Genomic DNA, 21764 nt, shown 5'->3' on the forward strand with positions numbered 1-21764 from the left:
AAGCATTTAATTAATAAAAAAATAAAAATAGTAATAAATTAACTAACTGTTTTTAATTAACAATTGTGAAAAAATCAAATAATTAATACTTAATTTTTACAATGAATATTGAAGTTATTTTGTGTTAAATGATATGTATTTATATCATATCTATAAAAAATTAATAAAATCTTTATTAATTCTTCATTATATTTAATATAATTATTTAATAAAGGCATTTACATTTTTAAGATATCAATTACAGCTATTTTTATAGTTAGTTTGTTAATTTATTAATATTAAATTGTTGTCATATTTTTTTATATATCACACGACCTGAACATGAGTGACAAAAGTGTTTTTATTTAATAGTCATTCAATTAAATAATAAAATTTATTACATATTGTTTAATATACAGATAGAGTACATTTACTTTTTATTGTATTGATAACTCTTATTATCAAAATATTTATTCTAAAAAATCAAAAACATTGTAAACTTTTATACTATAATATATTATTAGTGTTAGAAAATCAACTATTTTACTAAATATGAAATAGAAAAATATAAAATACAAGTTTAYTGTAATTATCAGTTTGTCTCAGAATTGTCTCTTATAATTAGTATATGTATTGAAAAGCATTTACATTATTTTGCATAAATAGTAAAATTAATAGCAAATTATCAAAATTGATAGTAAAATGGATAATAATAATAGTGAGTTCAAATCAAATGATCATAAATTTCAACAACAAAAATCAATATGTATTGAATTGAATGATGATATCAATGGTGTGGTGTTTAATGGGGGTCGCCGTCGAAGTAATGCCTTTTCGTTTTCAAGTGACACCCGAAGTGTGGCCGAAAACGATGAGTGCATCGATGATACCAAATATGAGTCACTCGTATCAAATACCGTACAAGTGATCAAACACCGAGATTTTGTCGACGAGTTTCGACCGAAACGGGATATCGACTTATTTAAGGCCGACCCACATGTCATACTCGACTGTCAAGAGTATAATTTAGAGGCAATTATTCATAAAATGATTTCCGTAAGTCATTTAAAGTCACTGTTTTTTATGTTTCAATTCAATGCCTTAAAGATAGTATAATATCAATTGTTTTGCACATATTTTATTTGCGGACAAATTTAGTGTTAAGTGAATAAACATCAACAATAAAATTTTTGATTAGATTTATAATTTTTTTTATTAAATTTGAATTTTTACTTGATATCATATTATAGCAAAAATAGGCTAAAATGTGAATCAAAAAATTAGATTAACATTCGCTATAAATAACATTACATTACCTAATGTCATGTTAACAGAGTTTTTTTATTCAAAAAWCATTTTTATTGAAATTTTATTTATTTGATTATTTAATCAAAACTTTACATCAATTGCAGTTAAAATAATTTTATTTTTATTACTTTTTTTTATTTATTGTTTACTGAAATATTTATCAAATTTAGAGTTTAGTCACTTTTATCTAATTATATAATTTAGTTTTAGTTGCAGTGAAATATAAATTGTTAATGAAAAATAATAATAAAATTAAGCTTTAAATATACATTGGTTATAGACATGACTATGTAAAACAAATTTATCTTTTACATTAAATTAAAATTGTCAAACTATACTTTAAGTACTTAAAAATAATATTTTAATGATAATATAAATAATATACTAATTTAAGCTTAAATATTACTATAAGTATCATAAATTTTTAAAAGTAATTTTTTAAAATTGTTTTCAATGATATTTAAATAGTTGTTTATTTAAACCAAAATAGTTTGATTATCCCTTTTTGAARGACGTCTTACAACCCTAATTTCAATAAATAAAATTAGTGTTTAAAAATTATTTAATAATAAATTATATTAAATATATTTTACTTTTATTTTTATTATAAATTTTACTGTAATTATCAAACAACACAAACGAAAAAATAGTTTTATTTTTAGAAAACAATTTAACAAATTGCAATATAAATAATAATCATAATAAAAGAGAAAATATTTCAAATTAAATAAAATTATATCTTTTTTACTACTAATAAATCAATTCATTGCATTTTGCATTTAAATTGTTTTTTATATATATTTCATTGTATGAGTTATTTATTAGTTCTTTTAGTAATTTTGATTAATTTTTTATTTTAAAACACAAAAAAATGTTTTTATTTTAGTTTAATATAAATGACTATTTTTGAAGAGTTTTGAGAGAGAGAGAGAGAGAAWAWWWAATTTTTATTTTTATTCATTGATTTTTGTCTTTTTGTTACTAAATATAGCATTTGAGTGATAATGAAAGTAACGAAGGATTATATGAAGCAAAAAAGACACTCTTCGCTGATGGAAATCAACTCTTGAGAAATACTATACAAGGAATGTATGGACTGTCAAGTGATGAGCACTTCCAGTACGACCAGTCATGGCTATGCACTTTGTAAGTCTATATATTATATAAAGTGTTTTACGACAGTACGACATACAGACAAATACAGACAATAATGGTATCAATAAAAAAGTAATCATTTATTTTTCAATCAGTTGTTCGTTGCCATCGCTAAGCAAACGCAAAGTCTGTATCGCAAGACTAAGACATCCAACAAATTTAGGAATTACTTCACACGACGTTATCTTTTTTATACTAATATTGGTCCCAATCTATGAGGTGTTCATATATTAAGACATTTTCATCAAATGTCTTATTAAAACCCTTTAATTCTATTATTATTAAGAAAGAAACAAAAATTAATATTAATAATAAACATTAGATCGTATTTTATTACTATTTATAAGAATATTATTCTTATAAAATGTTAACAAATGACTAAATATTGTGTTTATTAATGAAACGGTTTTGTATAGAAAGCGACAAAAAGTGCAGAAGAGGCCAGTCGTACATTTGGCACCATTTTTGCTGACATCAACTTTAGACAAAAGCTTATAAATGCCACAAATGAACAGCAATTCATTGATTTAATTGCCAAAAGAGCCCATAATTTGTCTGAAAATGCTTTCTCAAARTACAACTTCTTACAGAAAATCGCCGAAAAAGAGGTTTAAATAAAAATTAATGCAAATAACTGATTGCTTTTAATTAGTAGTTATTTTTATAGACCAGATCTCGTCTATCATTTGGAAAGGGAATCATTGAGAATGTTAGCCGAAGATTGAAATACTATTACAGCGATTATGTCGACGGTCTGTGTCTTCACTTTTTTTGTTTTTTATATATTATTTTTGTTTTTATACATTTTTTATCTATAATAAAGTGTTCAAATCGTGACTTAAAATTTTTAAAAAGTATTGATAAAATTTTTATTTATAAAAATAAATGTATTTTTTTGGATGTTTTATCTGACAAAGTGCTCTCTCTCTCTCTCTCTCTCTCTCTCTCTCTCTCTCTCTCTCTCTCGACATTATTTTAGAAAGTGTCTCACAAATGTTTCAATTTTAAGTACTGTTATTTGTATAAAACCTTATTTATTTTTATGACAATGTTTCCCATATAATGATATAAAAATAATGCTTTTAGTAGATATAAATTCTTCATAAATATATAAACAAAATATTTCACTGTTTTATCTATTAATTTGATGTATCTTTTTCTATAATCAAATGATTTCAGTTATATATTCACTACTTTTGACTCCTTTTTTTAAGTCAGTAATGTCAGTGATATATCATATATAATGGTCTATTCATTGACTAAATGACAATAATCTAAATAAACAGGTTTTGTCGGTCCCAAGACATTACATAAGACAATATCAACGACTATATCATTATATTTTGCGTGTCTTCTGCCATGTATTGCATTTGGAGTATTGGACGATAAAAATACTAATCACATGATTGACACCCGACGCGCATTAATTGGTCAAACTATTGGTGGAGCAGTGTTTGCATTGATAGGCGGTCAGCCACTGGTCATCATAATGACAACTGCACCCCTATGTCTCTATATTAAAGTAGTCTATGATATTTCACTTGACYTGGAGGTCAACTTCTACGATATGTTTGCCTGCGTTGGCCTCTGGAACACATTGTTTGTATTATTGTATGCAGTGTTTGACGTATCAGTGCTGATGAGGTGGTGCTCCCGATCTACGGAAGAAATATTTTCATTGTTTATATTCTTTGCCTTTTCTGTCGATGCCATCAAAGAGTGTGTCAAAAGTTGAGTCATTATTTCATTTCTTAGTTAATTATATTTCTATAGCAATATCTAAATACAATATATGAATATAAAGATAATTATTATATTAATATTTACTAAAATATTATTTTCTTATATTTTTTTCTATCCGCTAAATGTTTTTACTAAAAATTATTAATATTATATGAAAACAAAATATATATCCAATGAATAGATTTTCAAACGTATTACTGTGTGAATGAATGCCTTAATAATAATACAAAATCAATGGACATAACAAGTGATTGTCTCCAACAAAACAGTATATTATTTCTGTTCCTAATGTTGGCTACCGTATGGTTGGCCCAAACAATCTACAACTTCAACAAAACGTGAGTTTGGCTATTATTAACACAACACAACATATTAGTACAGAAGTAGATATATATTGTATATAAAAATAAAGAATATAATAAAACTGCAGAATATTCTGTACGACAATATATTAAGGAAAATATTAGAGAAACAAACAAACAAACAAATAATAAACTTTGTGTTCATTATTTTTATGTCCTATTTATTGATAAATTGCATTTTGTTAGGCCTTACTTGAGTGGCAATAAGCGAGAATTATTGGCCGATTATGCCCTTCCCTTGTCTGTCATTGCATTCAGTTTTGTCGGCACTTTCCTATTTAGAGATATCAAAGGTATAAAACCAATCCATTAATATTTGTCTCAAATGTTTGTTTTGCTATATACAGTAAAACACAACAACAACACACAAATTGATTGCTTTAAATCACACAAACAATTAATAAAAAACACTCGGATATTAATATACAGTATAATAAACACATTACTATTGTTGTTAATGTTATAAATCACTTTCAGCCGAACCCTTCAAAATTAGCGACAGTTTTGAGTTCAAAAGCGCTTCATTTACGACATTAACGGCTGAATCAGTGTTTGTAGGTATGGCTCTGGGCTTTGCTCTGTCGCTACTATTTTTTATGGATCAGAATATATCTGCAGCAATGGTTAATAATCCCAACAATAACTTAAAGAAAGGCAGTGCTTATGACTGGGATCTGTTAGTTGTGGCCATACTTAATGGTTTTCTGTCTATATTTGGTATGCCATGGATGCACGGCATACTCCCCCACTCACCTCTTCACGCCCGTAGCTTAGCTGATGTCGAACAAAGAGTAACCGATGGCTACGTTCACGATATTATTATCAAAGTTCGTGAGACCCGTGTGACCGGTCTGGCCATTCATATATTGATTGGTTTATCGTTGTTCTTAATACCACATCCATTGGATTACATTCCCGTATCGGTATTGAGTGGTCTGTTTCTCTACTGTGCCTTTGCATCACTTCGAGGCAATTCATTCTTCGAAAGGATTCTCCTTTTTCTTACTGAACAAGTAATGTATTATATTATATATAAAATGACAGATAAAGACATTTGCAAATCACAACACTTTCATTATTAGTTGCGATCTTCTCTTTATTTCTTTTTTATATACACTATAGACTGCTTATCCACCAAATCATTACGTGCGTCGATGTCCACAAAGAAAGATCCATATCTTCACTTTTGTCCAATTAATTCAATTGGTAATCTTGTGCTTCTTTGGTTTCGCCCCCTGGGCTTACGTTCAAATGGCGTTCCCTATTATAATAGCAATACTAATACCTATAAGGTATGTCCGATCAATATGTAGTTATTTTCATTAAAAAACTGCTTGAATTGCAATTCGTTTTATATATAAAAAAACATACAAACAAATAGTCTTCTAATTTTTTTTGAACCTAAATTAACTTTAGATTTTGTTTTTTGTTTGTTTTTACCATTAAGTTTAATATTATTCAGAAAATGTTCAAATTTATATGGAAAAAACTTTTTTTTGTCAATTCATTAGTTTCTTAATAATAATTTTATTATTAAACAGATTTTTATTAATGCCAATGTTTTTGGAAAAGCAATATATGGATGCAATTGATGGATACCATTAAATAAAAACGGAAAGTGCATAAAAAATAAACACAAAATTAATATAAATTTAATTATTTATGTTTTTATAATAAAACTCAATTTCAAACCAATTCATTTCAAGTCAAATTTTAGATAAATTTAATTATATACTTTAAAATGATAATTAAAATTTTTACAATATTCAAATTAAGTTTATATTATATTTTTATTAATATAAGTGAATGTTATTTATTAATCATAGATAATGTAAAACTGATAATTTATAAACAAAATTATTTAGTTTTCAAAAAAGATCAAACTTTATATTGCATTTAATAATAACAGAATCTATTTAATAGATAAACTGACAAAAATACGTAAACAGATAGACAAACAAATTTGTTAAAACTAATGATAGATTATATGCTATTAATATATTCTGAAAAATATATGCCATTTATTCTCTTTTTTATTAAATTGTGAATTAAAAAGGAAAAGGAGTACTCAGTTGTCAATTAGTTTGAGCTATAGTTGTGTTAAAAATTTTGTTATATGTATCTAATAACTCGCTTAAAAGCACACTGCATTTCATCGCTTATTTCCTGAATGCAATTATTTTCAATCATACAAACAGAGTAAAAGAGAGAGAGAGAGAGAGAGAGAGAGAGAGAGAGAGAGAGAGAGAGAGAGAGAGTACAATACAAAAAAATAGACACATATTTGTCCCAAATTTGAGTTCAATATTGTACTCAGTATTAACTATATATCGTTTTGCTATCTTTTAAGTCAGAGGCATCACTATTAAAGAAAGAGAAATATGAGAGAGAAGAGAGAGAGAGAGAGAGAGAGAGAGAGAGTTATATTATATAATATATAATCTATTGGTGTTAACTTATGATCCAAATGGTATCTAAAAGCACTATAGTGTTTGTGAAACGGCTTTTTGTGGTATAGTCTTAGAGTTAGTGTCCATTGCCTCTAACTTTCATACCATTTCGCTTCAACGCCCCTTTGTTTGACTCYCTTTCCAACTAAGAATCAAAGTCTCAAATATAATACTAAAGACAGTAACGATCGGTATATAACAGTAATGTATATAAAATATAAAATATATATCATCTGATATTTCATATATAATTGTTTCGTTTGATAATAAACTAGACTATAAAATCACATCTGGACTACACAATGAAAACAATAAATAGGTGGGTGAGTGAGTGAGTGAGTGAGTGAGTGAGTTAATGAGTGAGTGAGTTAATGAAAGACAAAGAGACTAAAATATTTATAAATAAATATTTCTTTTTAACTTTAATAAAGATATAATGAAAATTTAAATAATATTAAAAGTGAGACAACAAATGAGATAATATAATGAAAAGTGTTTTAACAAAAAAATAATAAAAGCAAAAAATCGATGAAAAACTTTTCTTTGAAAGTACTGTACTATAATTTTGTTTTAAAAAACTATTTCTTTGTATTTTCTTTTAAATTTGTTTTATATACAAAACATGAATTGTAATAATATATGAGTCGATATAAAAATTGGTTGCAAAATAACATTTGTATGCCTTATAATATACTAAATTGAAGCCACAATATAACACAATTTTTTCTTTCTCTTTCTCTCAATAATATAAAATACATTTTTTAAAAGCAATAAATTATAGAAATACTCAAAATATTAAAGTCTTAAAATTAAAGTTAGAATTTTTTGAAAAATTTTTATACCGATGTATTCTATATTGAATATTATATCATATATTTAGCTTATAATTATAATCTTTATAACAYGCTTTACAAAAATAAATACAGTATTTAAATTTTAATGTAATGTAAATTTGTCTATAATTATTGTAATAATTATTTTCGATTGTATCTACATATATGAAATATATAAAGAATTTATTATAATAGCAAACAAAATGTACATAATTAGTTTGGTATCAATAAAAATATTGGATAAATTAAGATCATAAATCTTTTTTTATCATTTTTAGGTTTTACTTATAAAAGATTAAAACCATACAAAATGTAAAATTGCATTTCAAATATTATATTTTTCTCAAATATTTTTATTATTCATTCTATGATATTATTGTTTTGAATAAAATTTTTCATATTTCATACCATAATTGAAAGTCAAAAACATACGATAAGATATTTATAATACGCACAACTTATATGCAAAAATGTTATAATAACTTATATAAATAAAACATATTCACTGTATCCTAACCTATACTGCCGGCAGCTTTTTGATGATAAAATTGTTTTTATATCTCAAATCATGTATAAAAACCAAAGATTTTGATTAGATTTACTAAAAAATAATACAAATATTACAAACAAATACATATTTTAAAACTTTACTATTTCCAAAATTTTGATCATATAATATATCATATACTGTACTAGTATCTACTTTATATAGTAATAATGTTTATAAAGTAATTATATATTTTTYAGATACAGTCTTATTAAATAAAATTTATAAAATATGACTTTATCTTACAGTTGAGTATTGTTTTCACACATTTAGTTTGATTATAGAAATTTATTTATTTTAATAAATATTATATTACAATCACATAATTATTGAAAATATATAAAACTACTGTATTCTATCAGTGAATTATTAAAAATATTTTTAATTAATAAAAAATCAATGACAAACATTAAATGACAAAAAGTAGATAATCCTATCAAATAATAATTTATACAATATTTATTCATAATTTTATTATTCAAATTAATATTATTTAAAAATATTAAACAAGTTTTTTTTTACTATAAATATGTATATAATATTAATGGTAAACTAATTTTAGATTTTATCTATTAGTAAAATGTCATATTTATCACTTAATGTCAAAAAAACATTATTCAATTAATTCTATTAATGTATGAGTGATTTAATAATAAGCAAAGTTTGTTAAGTTCATCAAAAGGTCACGTTTTAGTTATAATTGATTAAAAGTTTGTGTCACAACATAATGATAGGACTCATACAATATGGATGTTATTATTGTTTTAATGGTTTACTGTATATATAAATTTTTATGTTATAATAATATATAAATGATTGAAGTAAAGGAATTTTAGCAAAAAATAGATTAGTTATTGTAATGAATATTAAATAAAGTTTCACTTAAAAAACGCTTCATTAAAATCCTTGTTTATTATACACTAAAAATGAAACAAATTATAAATTTTTCCATAATTTATGCGACAATTGTGCTGAAAGTGTGTCTAAAAATAGCACTAATATATGGAAAATAACAAACGATGCTTTCATTGTTGAAGCTATCAATTGCTAAAATAACTGGTCATTCATGTGATACGCACCGGTAGTTGCATATGAATGTCTACAAATCAATGAACTTTGTTATGAAATGTTACTGTTGTGTAAAAATGTAAATCAATTGCAACAATCATACAGTAATTGAAGACAATTTTGTAATTAAAATATAAGAATTCATTTTATTAAAAATATTAAAATAAATTAAAAAAATTATTTCAGTAAAATAAAATATATTTATAAATTATTCAAATATCTTAATTAATATACAGTATAATTAATATATATAATAATTTTTTATTTAGTATTTAATTTATTTTTCAATCAAAGATTTAAATTATGTTAAATAAATACAACAAATAAGCATATGAACAATAGTTATTGATTTTCAATTAAAAAATCTATATTAAATCTAGATATTAATAATAATATTAATATTTAATAATTTTCTACATTTAATAGTACAATAAATTTTTATTGGTTTAATATAAAATTAATTTAAAGGTTCATAATATTCTTGAAAATATCAAATATTTGAAGACATAATGGATAAATAATTTTAAGATATCCAGTGCGTTAAATTCAAATAAATTAATGGTTGAATTAATTTAAACATAAAATTTTAAAAAATTGAACTTTAAATATATTTAAAATTATTGTAACATAATATTAGCTGTAAATCAAATAGACGTTTAATTAGACATTTTTTCTCTAAAAGCTTGTATTCTTTTTTAGTTTTGGTAAAAAATCTCTAAAAAATCAATACATTATGTAAAAATACAACACATTTATTACATGTAAATCATAGRGAATATCAGTCATAAAAATTCAGTTAAACTAAAAATGATTTCAAGTGTTGAAAAAATATGCTAAAAATAGAAAAGGAATTTTGCAAATAAAAAATTAATTTAATTTTTTACAATTTGTTATGTAACTAATAAGTCAATTGTTGGTAATGTCAAGTATGGTACACATATATAATAATGTCAATAGAAAAGATACATACAAATCATTATGAATTATAATTAAAACTTATAAATTAAAAAATATTAATATACTTTCCATAAATTTAATTTAAAAAATAATGTTAAAAATATTTAAATTGTGTTTATAATATTAAATTTTAAACAATTAGTTTAAATCATTACATAAAAATCTTATTTTATGTATATTTTAGAAATAATTTTAATAAATTATTAATAATAATTAAAAAATAAGTTATAAACGAGTTTTCAAAAAATATTCGAAAAATTCAATAGTATTTTAAATCGGTATAAAATTCAATAGAAAAATATCCATAAATTTCAAGCTTTTTCAGTTTAGTGACACAATTTACACTACATTTAATAATTTTTTTATTTAAAACATAAACAGATATATAATATTGAAAAATTATATATAATTTTGTATATTGATATTGTATAGAATTAATAGTATTAATTTTTATTTAAATACTATATTTAAATAATTATTTTAAATAATTACAATATTTTTAAATAAATACTCTAGCATTAACTGAAAACTATTTTCTTATGAATTAAATTATTTACTATTATTTTATGATATTTTCAAAGCATAACTAACATATCGGTAGTTAMTATATRTTAGTTTATTTGCAATAAGCATTAATTTGATTGAATATACTATGTATTCACMAGTTTATTGTTTATTTAATTCACTGTTTTAAGTGTTAGTATTTTTTGATTTGCTTCGTTGGTTATTATTTTTTTAAAGAATATAAAATAAATATAAATTGAATGTAACGTTTGTATTAACTTTTTTCAATGATTTTTATTTGTTAAACACAAAAACATTTTTATTTTATAAATCAAACCTTACTTATGTTTCTATAGAAAAAGAGGCAAATATTCATAACTAAGGTTATAATAYAAATATATAGTGTATATTTATATTAGTACAGTATATTTATGTTTTATGTTTAGGTTATAAACATTTAAAATATAAAGTTTGTACATTATATTCATATAAAATTGATTTTTATTTGAAATTATATTAATAATTATTTGTAAAATTTTAAATTTTTTGCCGCATTTAATAAACAAACTAATATTACACCTTATCAGTAAATAATATTAATTTAATAAATGTATATATGGTATATAAATTTATTATGTATATTATATCTGATATACAGTATTTATTTATTATATATTAATATCTTGTATATTGAATAAAAGTACATAAATGTATTTAGTATTATAAAAATATATTAGATTAAATTATCTATAAATTACTATATAATTGAATAAATATACAATTTCAAATGTCTAAACTAAAATAACATCAAAATATGTAAAACACATATTTCCACATATTACTACATTTTTACAAAAATATATAATTTTAAAATCTATAAAACATTGATTTTTATACAAAGTTATTAAATTAGTAAATATCTGAGAAAAAATGTTTAGAAACAASGACTTAAAATTAATTCAAACATTATGTCATTAATATAAACTGAAAACTTATATAATTTATTTTATATACTATATTATAGTTATTTTAAGACAATGTCTCAAAATTAATTATTGATAATATACTAWCAAAATATGTACAAATTTAGTTCAATTATAAGTGTTTTTTTAAATTAAACATTTTCACATATTTTGATAATTTTGAGCACATATTTTGATGTCTCTACTTATTATTAATAAAATAAGTAATGTTTTATACAAAAGATAMAAATTTAAAATCGTATTGAAATAGTTTAATTCAAAATTATTATTAATTTTTTTAATTACAATCTCCATTACAAAGAAATTTTTAACTATAATACTAAATTAAATAGTTTAAATTAATCTATCATATTTTAATTAAAAATATACTATAGTTTAAATTACTATTAATGTCAAAATAATTATAAAATCATTTTTATAAAATTTATTAATAATAAAATATTAATACATATTTATTAAATACAAAGTTTATCTTCCGTTATAACGTTTCATATTGAAGGCAAGTATTACTACAAATCACTGTTTGTATCAAATTTCACTTTTTTGTAAATTAATATACACTTAAACTGTTATTGAAAGCAATTTCCATTTTATTATTCATTCACCAAAAATCTACGTTTAATAATATGAAGTTCAGATTCTGAACACTTTATTATAAGCTTATAATTTAAAAGGTTTTCTGGTATTTATTSAATAAAAATTTATTGCTATAAACATTAAGTATATGCTAAAAATATCACAAAATATAGATTTTTTGTTGCTGCTAATCTTCTTTACAAAATAATAATAATAATACATATAATAATGTTATAAAAGCTTATATTAAAATTTTAACATTTCATAACATTCAGAAATATTACTGATTTCCTTGAAAACTATTCATATAAAAAATTAATATTTATCTAAAATTATTGTAAAATTACAATATAATATTTAATCCAAAAAATCATTTATTGATTTGTAAACAAGCTAGTTTGGATAACTATTTATAAAAATTAAATAAATTATTTAAAATAAAATTCAAATTTGAACATTTTAAACTTGTTTCACATCATTTTAATAATATATATTCATTAAATATCAATGTTTTCATCTATTTTATTGCATATCTTTTATATTTTTAGTTTTATTTGCAATTCTATAAATTGTAGTCAATTGACAGTAAGTGAATAGTATGTAATTTGTCGATTCATTTGTTATTATCATTGAAATTTTTGCTCATTTTGTATGTAAAATCATTAAATTATTTTCATAACAATTTTGATAGTAAGTTAGCTCACAAGTAAAAAAAAGTAAAGTAAATTAGTTTTATTCAATTATTTTCCTCACTTTTATATAAATATTTAGTATATTAAAGTAGAATATATTGTAAAGTATTTACAGTATAGTCTACTGTATTATTTGAAAATGTTTTTTTGCATACAATTCATAGGCGTCTATCATAATATTATAAAACTACTATACAGTACTATACAGTAGTTGAATATCTTTATACTGTACAGTAGTGTATATATTATTCACAATAATGTAGTGGTGTTTAAAGTAAATGGTCTCTCTATTCGTCTAATGTGTTCATTATTGAAAACCAATAAATGACTTGTGATTTATGATGAAAAATATATAGACATCTTTGGAAACCCTAAAATATAGTTAAAGTATTACATATACAACAGTTAACTGTATAATACAATACTTGTTTTTAAAGATATATATATAGTATATATATATATACCCCTATATTATAGTCGTCTCCAACTTTTTTTTAAGAACAAATGTATTATTTTAGTGAAAATCATAATAATATTGTTTTGTTGTGTTTTATAAGAAAATTTCATTTGAATGTCATTGTCTTGAGTGGGATCTAATGGCTTGCATTTGAGCAGTTGGTAGTAAACATAGTGAAAGAGTAGAGCATTGAATTGATTCAATTGATGCCGTGTTTTGTAAGCCGAGTCAGCAACGATTGAGAACTGGGATTCAGCTCTGTTTGCATCGTTGTGTGTCTGTCTAAGCTGTCTGTGCTGTCTATGCCCTAAGCATTAACTATTGCATTATCGGTCGCTTCACTTCTCTTTAATCCTCTGATTATTGAAATAGTATTTCATTTCATTTCACTCCATATCTCAATATAACTGTTGTGTTAGGACTTCAATCTCAACATAACATTCACTACACTATACTTTGTAAACACTATAGAATATACAGAATATTCTATATTTAGTAATAAGTATATCATATAAAGCTATGCAATTCTATAGTATATATTAATATTACAGTATATACAGTACAGTACAGTACATTGATGACAACAGTAGTACACAATAACTTAATATACAAATAGTGATAACATTAGTAATTTTATACAATACTACTATCACTATCCAAAATAGGCTTCCCTTAGTGTATAATTCTTATGATAATTAAGTAAATGATGGACTAATTATTTTTGTAACATTTACTACAATAACTGCTAAAATCATTTTAACGTCATTTCCATATAACTTAACTTACAGTAAATATCAAGTTTTAAAATTACATTTCCTATACAATACTGTACAGTATATCAACTTTTATTACTATCCTAACAATAATTCTATTATTATTATTATTATGCGTTAATCTATGTATTTAAATAAAAGTAGTTTTTAAATAAAAATTTATATTATTATTTAATATTATCATTACATTGAAAAAATAGTTGATAAACAATTTGCAAAATCGATCAATCAATAGGTCTATTAAGGAGATCATCAAAACTGTTATGCAATCATTATGTAAGTATGCATTGATTGTGATAAATAGTTGTGTTAAGACATTATAATGTTAGCACAGTTGACACATACATTTGGGCCAACCCTACTCTACCGATCCCTTTATCATAATATGACTTAATATGGATATCTGGTCTGAAATATCACTCGACAGCGAAGCACTTCGATTGATGACAATAGCTATATAGTGGGCACTCTGAAGAAATGCCACAAATATCATATACTGTAGTAAACGGTTATTGTTGAGACTCTGTAGCAAATAATTGATCCATTTATCCATTCCTGTGCTGACATCCAGAAGCCAATACTATTAAATAAATAACTAAAACCAGAGCTTTTTGAGCACATGTGCTGTTGGTATTGCATTATAGATGAAAACGGCGTTCAAATGACATATGATTGCATAAACTTATCGTTTTGTCTGATATTGTAATTACTAATTGTTTATAATATTAATGATTGGCATTCATTGATTCAATTGAATTAAGCATTCATTTGACAAACCCATTCATATATGAGGTCATGTCATCCTTATTAAGACGTTTATCATTAAATGTTGTCAAGAATTATAGCAATTGCCAACATTTGACCGGCCATTCATTGAAGACAATACCAAATAGTCATCCATTTTGCGGACATTTTAATCGTCGGACAAATTTAGACATCAATAGGATTGCCATTAGATGTAAGTATTGATGATTTGTTGAACTGTTTGGACAATAAATACAGCCATGGCTTACAAATAGATATGTCGATTGATTCACATGAAAGTGAACGCCTAGTGATGGACAGTAAAGACAGACATAATTATGATAACATCAATGACATGAATGACACGTTTGACACTAACATTGATATTAATATCAAACAAACTGTAAGTGTTTTATGCATTGAATTTATGTGACAATAAAAAACTGTTGAAAGCATTGAATGATTGTGTGATTGACTGTCAATACTAACAATGCATTCATACATTGTTTGACTGCTATTCACGCGCTTTCATTGGTTTCTATCAATTGAATGATTGAAAAGAACTTGAATTACAATTCAATTGACTATTGATTTGATAATCAATTGATTGATTGATTGCTTTATTTTCATTTGATTTATTTGATCTCATCGTTGATACAGACAATGGACACATCAGACGGCATTCATTTTGATAATAAGCTCAACTTAGAGGTTGATCCGAGTGGTAGTGGACAACAAACGCTGGAAACAACTATTAAGGATTTTTGGCTCAAACATGACATCACTGTCCACGGAAGGGAAGCACCGTTGCCTATGTTGGACATGGATTCGTATTCGTGGCCCGAAGCTGTACAACAAGCTCTGAACGCCGATGGCTTTGCGGAGCCCACACCTATTCAATGTCAAGGCTGGCCAATAGTATTGTCCGGTCGGGATATGGTCGGAGTGGCGCAAACCGGCTCAGGAAAAACATTGTGTTATGTTTTGCCCGCTTTTGTTAAAATACTTAAAGAAGGTATCAAAAGAGGTCCCAAATGTCTGGTGTTGTCGCCGACTCGTGAATTGGCTCAACAGATCCAATCGGTTATTCGTCGCTATAACTTTGCCAGTAATGTGTGTCTCTATGGCGGTGCCTCTCGTTTACCACAAATGCAAATATTGCGTAACAATAACCCGCAAATCATTATCGCAACGCCCGGTCGTATGAATGACTTTGTTGAGAGTTCTGTTGTAGACTTACGGACAGTCGACTACCTGGTTCTCGATGAGGCCGACCGTATGCTTGACATGGGCTTCGAGCCACAGATTCGTCGTATTATTGAACACATCCCAAGAGAGCGCCAAACAGTGATGTGGTCGGCCACCTGGCCTAAGGAGGTCAAAGATCTGGCCGCACAATACATGAAGGATTACATTCAGATCAATGTTGGCGGTCGAGAACTGATGGCCAACAAAAATATTGAACAGATTGTCGAGATTTGCGAGGAATACGATAAGAATCGTAGACTTATGGAAGTGTTGAAGAATATTAGCACTTCTTCGTCTGACAATAAGACACTGATTTTTGCGAAGACTAAGCAATCAGTTGACTATTTGACCAAAACTTTGCGTTTTGCTGGTCTATCAGCGGTTGCCATTCACGGCGATAAGTCACAGGCTGTCAGAGATCAAGTTCTTGGAGGTTTGATTACCAAATGTTATTTATCGTAATTTGTTTGTCTAATAGTTTATAATTTATAGATTTTAGGAAAAATCACTTTTCAATACTTGTGGCCACCGATGTTGCCGCCCGTGGATTAGGTATATCTCTAATAAAGTTATAGATTATTAAAACTAATAAAACTTTTTATGCCAGACGTTGATGACATAAAATATGTTATTAACTTTGATTATCCGAATACTGGCGAGGATTATGTTCACCGAATTGGTCGCACTGGTCGTCGAGATAAAACGGGAACGGCTTTTACTTTCTTGACCTCAGAAGAGGCCCGACAGGCGGATGAGTTGATTGCAATATTGCGCGAATCCAATCAAACAGTTAGTCCACAATTGCTTGAAATGTCAAATATGGCCAAAAACGTTGCAATGGATAAGAAACGTCGGAAACAATTCCGAACTCCCGGAGCAGTCAATGCCTACGGCTATCAGTATGACAAAGGATATCGCAAACCATTTGTTCAAAGAGAGCGTCAATACAACAACACATTCGACGGCAACCAACAACATCAACCGCGCCGACGACCTGAGTTTTCGGTAAATTATGGCTCAACTCAGAGCTATGGTGTCACTCCTCAGGACTATAACAATGGCTATCGACAACAAACAAATGATTACGGTTTTGATCGTCAAAGTTATGGCTCACAACGTCAACCATCCGATTATAGACCAAACTATAGGTCTAACTATGAGTCCAATTATGGACAACAATCTAATTATGACAATAGTTACGGTTCTAGTCGTACATCAGGTACTGAACGCAACCGAGACTATTGATTGTAAATATTTCTATTTTATGCTATTTTTGTTAGTTTTTTGATAAAAAAATATTTATTACTATTATAATTACTATTAATATATTCATATATATGTAAACCAAAATTGTATAATAACTTCATATAATTACTATTATTATCTGATATTATAATTTTGTAGTTAATTAATATTTTTTTTCCTCAGCACTTGTTTTTAAAAACTATTGTTTTATTGAAATATCAATAAAAATATGAAATAAAAATCTTTTGAATGCTTTATAAATGATTAACCGTTGTTACCGTAGTTATAGAGAACCTGTAGGTTAAAAATTGTATGTTCAAAACCATATGACTGTTTTTTTTTTTTTTGGTTACCTTTAATGTCAAAAGTTCACCAAAAAAAAGTTAAATTTATTGTCTGTTTAATGCATACATAAGCGCCTACTAGTGATAGTCATAGAAGGTATAAGTAATGCAATCAATTCACAGATAGTGATAGAGAGTGAGTGAAGTATAAGTATATTATTATTATTAGTAGTGCTGTTGTATAGAAGCGGACGAGTATTGTATGTATTATTAATACATTAGTTTTAAACTAAGAGTCAAAATGTTGAGATCGTGTGGAAAGGCCTTCAAATCTCTGACCGCATATTCGCTACCCGTGTCGGGTGTCGTACCGACCACTCAACATATTAATCATAAACTCATTCCCGCCGCCACTTCATTAAGTAAGTGTGAGATAACTGTCCAAAATATCCAAACATACCATACCTACCGGTCCTTTATATCACACAATAATAAATAACTCCATTGCCATTCATAGCATACACTTTAATGCTAGCATTTGTTGACAATGTTTGTCGCATTTGTATGTAATATGTCTACAAATAGTGCCTGAAATTGGTGTCGAAGGACATGAAAAGGACATGAATTGTATTGTTTTTGAATGCATTTCACAGTTAATTGACACTCAATTTGRTCACTAATTTGTATTTTAACACACATTTTGACCACAATTGCCGTGAATTCAGTGACCAATTGGTCACACAAATCACAGTTTTAATTAATTTTATGATTATTTAATTTTAAAATTTAAATATTATTTTATATTGATTTGATGGACAATAATCTTATTAATCGTCGGATAACTTATTAAACTCAGATCACAAGCGATGGGCCGCAACTCAGACCAAATCGACTGTAAAACCGGGAAGAATTGTAGCCGTTATCGGAGCCGTTGTGGACGTCCAGTTTGATGAGGAACTGCCGCCGATTTTGAACGCTCTGGAAGTGGTCGGTCGTAAACCGAGACTTGTCTTAGAGGTGGCCCAACATTTGGGTGAAAATACTGTAAGAACTATTGCTATGGACGGTACAGAAGGACTGGTTCGCGGAAATGAAGTTCAGGACACAAACTCACCAATTAGTATACCTGTCGGACCCGAAACGTTAGGCCGTATTATGAATGTCATCGGAGAGCCAATTGATGAAAGGTTTCTTTAATTTAAAAAAAAACGATTAATTTATAAAAATGTTTTGTTTTAATCAGAGGTCCCATTGAGACCACTAAATATGCTGCCATTCACGCCGAAGCTCCTGCATTTGTGGACATGAGTGTCGAGGCCGAGATTCTGGTCACAGGAATCAAAGTTGTCGACCTATTGGCTCCATATTCAAAGGGAGGTAAAATTGGTCTCTTTGGTGGTGCCGGTGTCGGCAAAACTGTATTGATTATGGAGCTGATTAACAACGTTGCCCGCGCTCACGGCGGCTATTCTGTGTTTGCCGGTGTCGGTGAACGAACACGTGAGGGCAATGACTTGTATCACGAGATGATCACTGGTGGTGTCATTAGTCTTAAGGACAAGTCATCAAAGGTATTATTTGAATAATTTTGTTACATTTTGTTTGTTTTATTAAATTGTTTATTGCATTTAATAGGTAGCCCTAGTCTACGGTCAAATGAATGAGCCTCCCGGTGCCCGCGCTCGYGTCGCTCTAACTGGTCTCACTGTTGCCGAATATTTCCGTGACCAGGAAGGACAAGATGTGTTGCTTTTCATTGACAACATCTTCAGGTTTACTCAGGCAGGTTCTGAAGTGTCTGCCCTTTTGGGTCGTATTCCTTCAGCCGTCGGTTATCAGCCAACACTGGCCACAGATATGGGTTCTATGCAGGAAAGAATTACGACTACCAAAAAAGGTTCGATTACATCCGTACAGGCTATCTATGTGCCGGCCGATGACTTGACAGATCCGGCTCCCGCCACCACTTTCGCCCATTTGGACGCCACCACTGTATTGTCTCGAGGTATCGCTGAGTTGGGTATTTATCCAGCTGTCGATCCTCTTGACTCAACGTCTCGTATTATGGACCCTAACATTGTTGGCAATGAACACTATAATGTTGCCCGAGGTGTTCAAAAGATTCTTCAGGTTAGACATTAATTTCTTGTTTGTCATTATCCTAAATGAATTTTTATTACAGGATTACAAATCACTTCAAGATATTATTGCCATCTTAGGTATGGACGAGTTGTCCGAAGACGACAAACTGACGGTWTCGAGGGCTCGTAAGATCCAGAAATTCCTATCACAGCCTTTCCAAGTGGCCGAAGTGTTCACAGGTCACGCAGGAAAGTTCGTACCGTTAGACCAAACTATTAAGGGATTCAAAGCCATTCTTAATGGAGAATACGATCACTTGCCTGAAGTAGCATTTTATATGGTCGGACCCATCGAAGAAGTGGTAGAAAAAGCTGAAAAATTAGCTAAAGAACTATAAAAATTAAAACACATTTTATTAATTTTTAATTTTATTTTCCAATCAATGCTTTGTTTGGTTCAAAAACATAATTATTAAAATTAAAATTTAGGTTTTGTTTTATTAAATCGTATATTAATTGTTAAATTAAAGTCAAAACCATTATTCATTAGAATTGGTCATTAGATTGTAATATTGTATTTAAATTAAAGAAAATCTGCTAATTAACATTTTTTTTGTTTTGCATAATTGATGTTGAAATCTACCCCTGAGGAATAACTTGCCACAAGGACTCTAATGTGAATCCTTCTTTGATCTTTTCGATGGCTAATCCTAATTGCGGACAATAGACTATCTCATTATTTTTGGACTGCGCCTCATCAGCCAAATAGGCAGCGATGGCATCACTCTGATGAGCGACGTGTTGGTCATCAATCTCTTTGAGATCGGAATCACTTGTGGTTATGAGTGCAGCGTTAGACTCGTGATCGTTGAACGCAAGACTTGATCCCATTTCTAGATAGCTATCGACTCCCAAATCTGGTTTAGTTGAATGAATGGTAAACAAATTGATGAGTTCACTGTAGACAGCATTCATCCGATCGGATGGATCAATACGGAAGCCCAACACATAACCACCACTGCTATCGGTTGATTCAATGACGAGTGCGACTCCAAACTTGCTTTCTCTTACTTTAATATTACTTATCTGGATATACGGTAAGGAAATATTAAAGAGTTCGTTCATATTTGCGTGCCATACGACCCGGACACTTGTCAAGTGCATTGTGCCCAGATTGCCCTGGTCACTGGACAGGTTCCAAACACCATCAATCTTGTTATAGATTGTCTCCGATGACAATACCTTAAGCTGTTTACTATTTGGTGTAATGACAGCTGACCTGAGTTTAAGATCCCGAAACAATTTGGTTGATGTGTAGGCCCGACACACTTTGCTGATGAGCTGAACAATACCGAACTGAGTGCCCAATTCGAGGTCCAATTGTGTAAATATGAACTCATATCGCGTGCCATTAACTTTTGTCATTATATATAGAGCCTCGTGTTTGCCGCGAAGTTTCGTATGAATGGTTCGGTTGGTTAGACTCGACACACATCCCAATCCAACCGATAAATTAATTCTTGGCTTAATTTTTGATTGCCATATAAGTCTTAAGTTAGTTATCGTTACCTTTCCCTCTTCGCCGGCGTTTCCTTTCGTGTCTTCTATTTTGGAGAAGTACTCGACTATTCGCTCACCATTTCTTAATTTTAATTCATTAAGCGGTACATCAAAACGCACGTCTCTGTCCTGCCATAAAGATTCCCTTTTATCGTTAATTTTTGAKCCCATTTTATTAATTATATAAAAATAATAATAATAATAAATATACCAAT

General features: G+C 27.4%; 4 protein-coding genes across 5 annotated transcripts; 3 read left to right on the top strand and 1 right to left on the bottom strand.

Moving 5' to 3' along the window:
* The first annotated feature begins 570 nt into the window (after positions 1–570).
* LOC128965739 (solute carrier family 4 member 11-like) lies at positions 571–6221 on the top strand. 2 transcript variants are annotated; one of them, XM_054312609.1, is made up of 12 exons: positions 571–1035; positions 2279–2433; positions 2538–2661; positions 2859–3050; positions 3110–3194; positions 3729–4172; positions 4367–4523; positions 4734–4840; positions 5025–5105; positions 5166–5560; positions 5670–5839; positions 6089–6221. In XM_054312609.1, the coding sequence occupies exons 1-12, from the start codon at positions 682–684 to the stop codon at positions 6150–6152; spliced, it is 2328 nt and encodes a 775-aa protein (XP_054168584.1). In that variant the 5' UTR covers positions 571–681; the 3' UTR covers positions 6153–6221. The 2 variants fall into 2 exon arrangements, with proteins under 2 accessions (XP_054168584.1, XP_054168509.1); XM_054312534.1 differs by having other exon boundaries at positions 5025–5560.
* An 8558-nt stretch (positions 6222–14779) lies between these two features.
* Positions 14780–17738, top strand: LOC128960448 (uncharacterized). The gene is made up of 5 exons (XM_054306573.1): positions 14780–15345; positions 15407–15534; positions 15792–16812; positions 16872–16931; positions 16987–17738. The coding sequence occupies exons 1-5, from the start codon at positions 15183–15185 to the stop codon at positions 17622–17624; spliced, it is 2010 nt and encodes a 669-aa protein (XP_054162548.1). The 5' UTR covers positions 14780–15182; the 3' UTR covers positions 17625–17738.
* Positions 17739–18098: 360 nt separating this feature from the next.
* LOC128965864 (ATP synthase subunit beta, mitochondrial) lies at positions 18099–20509 on the top strand. The gene is made up of 5 exons (XM_054312646.1): positions 18099–18330; positions 18765–19095; positions 19152–19479; positions 19544–20038; positions 20091–20509. Exons 1-5 carry the CDS (start codon positions 18210–18212, stop codon positions 20385–20387), a joined length of 1572 nt encoding a protein of 523 aa, XP_054168621.1. The 5' UTR covers positions 18099–18209; the 3' UTR covers positions 20388–20509.
* A 78-nt stretch (positions 20510–20587) lies between these two features.
* LOC128965875 (Bardet-Biedl syndrome 5 protein homolog) lies at positions 20588–21720 on the bottom strand. The gene has a single exon (XM_054312657.1). It carries the CDS (start codon positions 21718–21720, stop codon positions 20629–20631), a length of 1092 nt encoding a protein of 363 aa, XP_054168632.1. The 3' UTR covers positions 20588–20628.
* Between the last annotated feature and the right edge of the window lie 44 nt (positions 21721–21764).

The sequence above is a fragment of the Oppia nitens genome, unplaced genomic scaffold (genome assembly GCF_028296485.1).
Source record: "Oppia nitens isolate AA-2021 unplaced genomic scaffold, nextdenovo-longstitch-racon4-pilon3 scaffold10_pilon_pilon_pilon, whole genome shotgun sequence".
Classification (NCBI taxonomy): Eukaryota; Metazoa; Arthropoda; class Arachnida; order Sarcoptiformes; family Oppiidae; genus Oppia; species Oppia nitens.